The 8,322-nt window shown below is 44.1% G+C and overlaps 1 protein-coding gene across 5 annotated transcripts in view; it reads right to left on the bottom strand.

The window, feature by feature from the left end:
- Positions 1 to 5,275: 5,275 nt before the first annotated feature.
- LOC108286488 (PEST proteolytic signal containing nuclear protein) overlaps positions 5,276 to 8,322 on the bottom strand; it is a 20,320-nt gene continuing 17,273 nt past the window's right edge. For all 5 annotated transcript variants that reach the window (XR_005196308.1, XR_005196309.1, XM_017504340.1 and 2 more), the window contains one exon: positions 5,276 to 7,099. Coding sequence is in view for 3 of the 5 variants with exons in the window: in XM_017504340.1 (XP_017359829.1) it covers positions 6,973 to 7,099 (127 nt within the window). In the remaining 2 variants the exon portion in view is untranslated. The remainder of the gene's footprint in view (positions 7,100 to 8,322) is intronic.

The raw sequence follows: 8,322 nt of genomic DNA on the forward strand, positions 1-8,322 counted from the left end.
ATGTTGACCAGGATGGTCTCGATCTCTTGACCTCGTGATCCACCCGCCTCGGCCTCCCAAAGTGCTGGGATTACAGGCTTGAGCCACCGCGCCCGGCCGTGCCTTTCTCTTCATCCGACCTTTCCCAAATCGACCAATGGTTAGGCTCCTTTTTCATCACACCCTACTGAATATATACAAGAGCTCCGATACTTAACCCAGTCCTATAATCTCACCTGGAGTGACTTAAACGTCATCCTTCTACGCTCACCCCAGAAGAATGCTTAATATCCATTTTATCACCCAATCAGCCCCTGACATTAAAAAAGCTATAGAAATTAAAATCCAGGCCGGGCGCGGTGGCTCACACCTGTAATCCCAGCACTTTGGGAGGCCGAGGTGGGTGGATCACCAGGTCAGGAGATCAAGACCATTCTGGCTAACATGGTGAAACCCTGTCTCTAAAAAAAAAAAAAAAGAAATTAAAATCTGGCCCTCAAACCCCACAACCCACAATAGGAATTAATCAACCCTGCCTTCCTCTGTTGTAAGACAAACGCCCCCACACCACCCACTCACAAAGACTTCAAAGTGTGCAGAGTGCAGCGTCCAGCTGCCCCTCCCAGACCTTGCTTCAAGTGTCAGAAACCTGGCCACTGGGCCAAGGAATGCCCACAGCCTGCAATTCCTCCTAAGCCCTGCCCAGTCTGCGCGGGGTCCCTACTGAGAATCAGACTGTCCGGCTCACATCGCTGTTCCTTGTCGTGGTGGCTGGAGACTGATGCTGCCCAAACATCTTGGAAGGCCCCTGGACTGTCACAGACCGTGAGCTTCAGGTAACTGACAGTGGATTGTAAGTCCATTCCCTTCTTAATCAACACGGGGCCACCCACTCCACGCTGCCTTCTTTCCAAGGACCTGTCTCCTTGGCCTCCGTAACTGTTGTGGGAATTGACAGCAAGGCCCCCAGGCCTCTCACACCTGCCCAAGTCTGGTGTCAGTTAGGCCAGCCTTCCCTTCCATGCTCCTCCTCCCCGCCTCACAAGCTCACCCTACCTTCTCATCCTTTGATGACTGCTTCTGTGCAGAATACCAGCCCCTGGCTCGTCTTTTAAAACCCTGATTTCTCTTCCACCATGGAAGTCCATCCTCAAAACAATCACATCTCAGTGTTCCATCTGCCGCTCCAATACTCCTCACGGCTTTCTCAGACCCCCCCTTTTTCCTACATATCAGCCTGTGAATTTTCCCCTACACAAGATTGGCAAATAAACTTCAAGCTTTGCCTAGGTAGTCGTTCACCCTGTCTCTCACTCCATTCCTGGCTGCCCTCCCCTTCATCAGACCCTCCTCCAGATCCCTCTTACTGTCTGCGTACACCCAATCTTGTTCATGAAAGTGAGTGGTTACCACACGCTTCCTCATACACCATGAAGACCAGAGCTCTCCCTCCACACACTTACCCTACCAAGCCCCGCTACAACCTTCAACAGCCGCAGCCCTTGCCGGTTTCCTTTGCATTTCGGTCCAAAGCCCCAGCCCCCTTAGAACACTTTCTCACCTTTTCAGTTTACACTTCCAGTTCTGTCTAATCCAAAGACTTTTGTCCTCTGTGGTTCTTCTTCTTACATCTGTCTTCCTACCAACTGGAGAGGCACTTGACCCCTAGTTTTCCTTACTCCTGAAATTCAGACAGAAGCCCCCGTTCCCCTTGCGGTCCCGACACGACACAAGCAAGTCATTCCATCGATCCCCTTACTTGTAGGGTTAGGAATTACTACTGCACTCGGCACAGGGATAGCAGGCCCTACCACTTCAATCATCACTTTCTGTAGCCTCTCTAATGATTTCTCTGCTAGCATTGCAGAATTAGTCACGATCCCTTCTTCAAGCTCAAGTAAATTCCCTAGCTGCATTTCTCCTCCAAACCTGCAGAGGTCTGGATTTACTGACTGCTGAAAAAGGAGGCCTTTGCCTATTCCTAAATGAAGAATTTGTTTTTGTTTTTGTTTTGAGAGAGAGTCTTGCTCTGTTGCCAGGTGCCAGGCTGGAGTGCAATGGCTTGATCTCGGCTCACTGCAACCTCCGTCTCCCAGGTTCAAGCAATTCTCCTGCCTCAGCCTCCTGAGTAGCTGGGATTACAGGTGCGCCACCACGCCCAGCTAATTTTTGTATTTTTAGTAGAGATGGGGTTTCACCATGTTGGCCAGGATGATTTCGATCTCTTGACCTTGTGACCCACCCGCCTCAGCCTTCCAAAGTGCTGGGATTACAGGCGTGAGCCATCACACCCGGCCTGAAGAATGTTGTTTTTATGTAAACCAGTCTGGCCTTTTAATCTATTGATGCCATCAATAGATTAAAAGACAGAGCCCACAAGCTCACTAATCAGACAAACGGTTATTCTGGAGCTGGCTGGACACTCTCTAACAGGGTGTCATGGCTTCTTCCAATCCTTAGTCCTCTGATACCTTTCTCCTTCTCTTATTTGAACCCTGTGTTTTCTGATTAATCTCTCAATTCCTGCAAAATTATATATAAGTGCTAACCGATCAGTCAATAAGACAAATGCTCCTTCTAACAACCCCACAATACCATCCCTTGCCCTGAGATCTCCCAGCAGTCTAAATTCTTTCCCATTGTTAGGTTTCCGTGCCTTCCCCAATCCCGCTCAAAGAAGCCCTGAAAAACATTGCCCTATCACCCCTCTGTGTGGCCTTCCTAATATTCCACTGCCCTCCACTCTTCATTTCTTTTTCCTTTATATTACTAATATAAAAAGACAGGAATGTAAGGTCTTCTAGGCTAACTGGCTGCACCATAGGCCACACGCCAAGTCAGGCCCCATGGAGACCCCCGTGACCCGCACGAACACCACAGGTGGCCTCCTGGAACTAGAAAATCTGAAGTAACTGGAAGACCATGAAAAGAGGAAGAATGATCGATCCCTGCAGCGCCTCATTAACTTTGAAGCATTCTCTATTGTTCCTTATTCCCTCGTCAACTGATAAGGCCATTGGACTTTGCAACTCACCTTGGTCAACCTCGTGACTCCAGACCCTAAGACCCCCTCTCAGCTTGTAAAAACCGCCCTCAACTGTAACTTCTGTGACTTTCCACTGCCTACCCCAAACCTATAAAACCAACTCCTATCCCACTGCCCTCCGCTGACTCTCTCCAGACTCAGCCTTCCCGCACCTGGGTAAATAAACAGCCATGTTGCTCACACAAACAAAACCTAAAAAAACTTAGAAAAAACCTTGAAACTCATAGTCTTCATTTATTAGTCAAACTAGAAATGAATCTTAATTCTACGACGTAGTTCAACTTTTCCATTTACTAGGACCTGACCTGGTAAGCAGCAGCACTGTATATTCTAGCGAAGTGCGGGTGGCTCGTGCCTATAATCTCTGCACTTTGGGAGATCGAGGTGGGCAGATTGCTGGAGCCCAGGAGTTTTGAGAACAGCCTGAGCAACATGGTGAAAGCCTATCTCTACAAAAAAACACAAAATCAGCCAGGTGCGGTGGCATGCACCCGTAGTCCCAGCTGCTCAAGAGGCTGAGGCTAGAGGTCGCTTGAGCTGGGAGATGGAGGGTCCACTGAGGCGAGGTTGCACCATTGTACTCCAGCCTGGGTGACAGAGCTACTGAGTCTCCAAAAGAAAAAAAACAAAAACATTAAAATATATTCTAAAAGGGAAATATCTGACAAGCTCTTGTCAAGTAGAGAAAGCTAAAGGAAAAAGCTGTACCAACCGCGTGGGAGGGAATGGTTAGCAAAGAAGTGATACAAAATGAAAGAAAACCATTATGTTGTCTTAAAAATTCATGATAACCAAAGAAATGAAGTTTGGACATCTACGTGTTGACAACGCAGAGAATGCAAAGAAGGCAAACTGAGTTTAAAAATATCAATAAATTGGGCCGGGCGCGGTGGCTCACGCCTGTAATCCCAGCACTTTGGGAGGCCAAGGCGGGTGGATCACAAGGTCAAGAGATCGAGACCATCCTGGTCAACATGGTGAAACTCCGTCTCTACTAAAAATACAAAAATTAGCTGGGCATGGTGGCGCGTGCCTGTAGTCCCAGCTACTCAGGAGGCTGAGGCAGGAGAATTGCCTGAACCCAGGAGGCGGAGGTTGCGGTGAGCCGAGATCGCGCCATTGCACTCCAGCCTGGGTAACAAGAGCGAAACTCTGTCTCAAAAAAAAAAAAAAAAAAAATATATATATATATATCAATAAATTATCAAGTGGTGATATTTAAGCCCAGAGGAGGAGACGGAAGCATAGGGTAGAAAGAAACTTCAAGTATTTGAAGTAATTAAGATTACTTTTTCTTTATGGTCTTAAATCCTTAGGTAGGGTTAGTAGACAGAAGACAAAGGTAAAAGAACAGCTTCTAGGCCAGATGCGGTGGCTCACGCCTGTAATTCCAGCACTTTGGGAGGCTGAGGTGGGTGGATCACCTGTGGTCAGGAGTTCAAGACTACCCTGAGCAATATGACGAAACCCCATCACTACTAAAAATACAAAAATTGGCCGGGTGTGGTGGCATGCGCCTGTAGTCCCAGCTACTCAGGAGGCTGACACATTGCTTAAACCCAGAAAGTGGAGGTTGCGGTGAGCCAAGATCTCACCACTGCACGCCAGCCTGCCCAACGGAGTGTGACTCTGTCTCAAAACAAAAACAAAAAAAACTTCTAATACTTAGCGACTGTTAAAAAAAGGCTTTGGCAAGATTTTCTTTTTTTTTTTTTGAGAGGGAGTTTCGCTCTTGTTACCCCGGCTGGAGTGCAATGGCGCGATCTCGGCTCACCGCAACCTCCACCTCCTGGGTTCAGGCAATTCTCCTGCCTCAGCCTCCCGAGTAGCTGGGACTACAGGCGTGCGCCACCATGCCCAGCTAATTTTTGTATTTTTAGTAGAGACGGGGTTTCACCATGTTGACCAGGATGGTCTCGATCTCTTGACCTCGTGATCCACCCACCTCGGCCTCCCAAAGTGCTGGGATTACAGGCTTGAGCCACCGCGCCCGGCCTTTTGGCAAGATTTTCTAAAGCACAGGACAGACAATCCTTTGGCATTGGAGGAGGTTTACATCTTTTTCAGTCTGACATTCTTTAATGCTGTAGAGCTAGGTGCTGAGCTAGGGAGACGCTAGTAACTCAAAATTTTAAATCCCCCGTTACTTTGGTCAACAATATGAAGAAGAGCAACACTCAACATTTGTCTCAACTTCAAGAACGAAAACCAGTAAGCAATTATTAAATGGAATAGAAAACAAACACATTATTGAGTTTGACAAATTTATTGGTATTTTAGTAAAGACATTCATCTCAGTCGTTTCTCTCTCCCAGCTTGACCTTAGGTTAATATTTCATTTGGGTCAAGAAAAGAATATGTAGGAGAGGTATGTTATTTTAACAAACAGGAAAATGGACAAAAACAGAGTCTGCCTACATCAAAGTAAGTTAAATTCATGTATCTTGATATAATTAAATCATGTCAGAACTAAGAGTTCTATATACATTTCCATTGTTTTACTTGGGGCTTATTCTAAACTTAAATGCTAGTGAACAAAGTGTTAGGAACATACACAGCCTTCTTTTCTGAAGTTATTACCAAGTGAAAGAGCTCGGCGAGCAGTTACCACCAATAAAACAGACTGAAGCTGCCTCCAAATACAATATTGTAGGAGTTTTCAAAAAAATTTTTATACTGTATGTTTCTTTTGTCTGTGACTATGCTTTTAAAGATGTGTTTAACTGTCACATTAAAAAAAAGTTCATATACAATACAAAAATACAAAAACAAACACCCTACAATACACAAATCTAACAAAGTATATGTGGTGAGATTCCAAAAAATGTTTGAAGATGCATTTTCTTTCTTTCTATTTCAGTATCTAAAATGTGCTTTTTGAGAGGCCATTGGTCAATATGTATACATTTAAAATAAACAATATAATTTTACTAGTAAGAAAGCCGGTAGTTAAGTTCATTTCAAATTGGATTTCACAAGTCAGTAATTTAAATCCTTAGACAAAGTAACAGAAAGTGCATCTTCTTGTTTTCCATCTTCATACAATGTTAATGTTTTTTTTTTTTTTTGGTGTTGATACCTTTTAAAAAATAAAAACAGCCAAATACTTAAGCAATATGTACATTTAAGTTTTTGGTGGTGGTTTGTATTTTAAAAGAAACAGCTTCCTTATGATTTGCCTCAAGTTCTGGTGGAAATGCTTACAGGAACTAGCTAATAAAAAACAAGAGAAGCACATTCAAAATACTGATTTACTTTGGTAGCAAATGGGTTTTTTTTTGAAGACTATGAAGATAGACAAGACCCATTAAGGTGAAGTGGGCTAGTTCAAATATTCAACAGTTTACATTAAAAAAAAATTCTTTTAAGAGCTAAGCGTCTGTATCCACTGACAGCAATGCAATACCTAGTTTATGATGACTTGAAACAAAACAAATGCCCATAAGGAAAAAAGCTGTATTTCAATTTGATCTAAATTTACTTTCAGTCAATAGTTCATTAACATCTTCCTCCCAATACAATACTCCCTCTCTCTATAAGGCTGTTCCTGGGAGCCAGACAAGTTTACGTAATAAGGGAGTTGAGGGTAACTGCTTGCAGTTTTAAATAGACAATAACTTTTTGCTTCCCTCTTAATGTGCTAATAGTTGTGTCTAAAAAAATATGCAATTCTTAAAAAGGTACCATTTCTGATTTCTTTATTATCTGTAGCCTTTGGAAACTAATCACATGAAACTACAAAATTAGCAAATGTCTTGAAATCCGTATATAAAACATAAATTACCTCTAATTTCAAACTCTCATTTATTAGTGTACCACTCAATCTTTTAAAAAAATGAAAAAGAAAAAAAAAGCGGCTCCAAAGATAGTCTTATACCACTCTTTAAAAAAGGAAACTGTTCCTTTTAACTTTACACCCACCCCACGCCCCAATTTCAAAACATCATTTAATTGTCTTGGTCATGGACATTTCCAAGATGAGATTTTATATTTCGCTCCCATAGCTTCTGGTTATCAGAAAACCCATGCTTTCCTTTATTGAAAGAGTTTGGTCCAGCTGATGTTGGTGTATCCCTGCGTTAAAAGACAGAAAATGTATTTAAAATGTTACATGAGGCCTTTCAGGTTATGATTTCACTCATTTACATGCTTGTGTAGCACCTATTATAAACACAGACTGAACACGGGAAGCTCTACGGAGCTTTTTAAAAATACACTTCAGAGGCTGCGCATGGTGGCTCACGCCTGTAATCTTAGCATTCTGGGAGGCAGAGGCAGGTGGATCATCTGAGGTCAGGAGTTTGAAACCAGCCCGGCCAACATAGCGAAACCCCATCTCTACTAAAAATACAAAAATTAGCTGGGCATGGGTGACATGTGTCTGTAGTCCAGCTACTTGGGAGGCTGAGGCATGACAATTACTTGAACCTGGGAGGCAGACGTTGCAGTGAGCCCAGATTGTGCCACTGCACTCCAGCCTGAGTGACAGAGCAAGACTCCATCTCAAAACAAAACAAAACAAAACAAAAAAAACTTCAGACACAGTTCTAGAATTTCAGCTCCAATAGGCCTAAATTGAGGGTGGGGATAAATCTGCAGTTTTAACACCCATTTAAGGCAATTCTGATACCCAGCTAAGTGTGGCAACTACTACAGTTTTTAAAACTGTTGACTGCCAGCTGGAGCAAAGGGTAAGACCCTGTCTCTACAAAAAAAAAATTAAAAAATTAGCCAGGTGTGGTGGTGTGTGCCTGTGGTCCTAGCTGCTCAGAGGCTGAGGTGGGAGGGCTGCCCAAACCTAAGAGGTCAAGGCTGCAGTGAGCCATGATCACACCTCTGCACTCCAGCCTGAGCGACAGAGCTAGGCCCTGTCTCAAAAAAAAAAAAGAAAACAACAACAAACCTGTTGCCTGTAACCCATTAATAGCATCATAGAATCAATGTGATAGCTGGCTGCCAGCATGAGTGAAAAAGAAAATAGAAGAAAAAAATGAAGCTATATTACGCATGGAAAGGTTCAGTGTCTTTCGGGCGTGGTGGCTCACGCCTGTAATCCCAGCACTTTGGGAGGGCGAGGTGGGTGGATCATGAAATCAGGAGTTTGAAATCACCAACATGGTGAAACCCCTGTCTCTACTAAAAATACAAAACTTAGCTGGGCATGGTGGAATGGTGGGCTGCACCTGTAATCCCAGCTACTCAGGAGGCTGAGGCAGGAGAATCGCTTGAACCCAGGAGGCGGACATTGCAGTGAGCCAAGACTTCGCCACTGCACTCCAGCCTGGGTGACAGAGCGA

This window comes from Cebus imitator, unplaced genomic scaffold (genome assembly GCF_001604975.1).
Source record: "Cebus imitator isolate Cc_AM_T3 unplaced genomic scaffold, Cebus_imitator-1.0 Scaffold321, whole genome shotgun sequence".
NCBI classification, from domain to species: Eukaryota; Metazoa; Chordata; class Mammalia; order Primates; family Cebidae; genus Cebus; species Cebus imitator.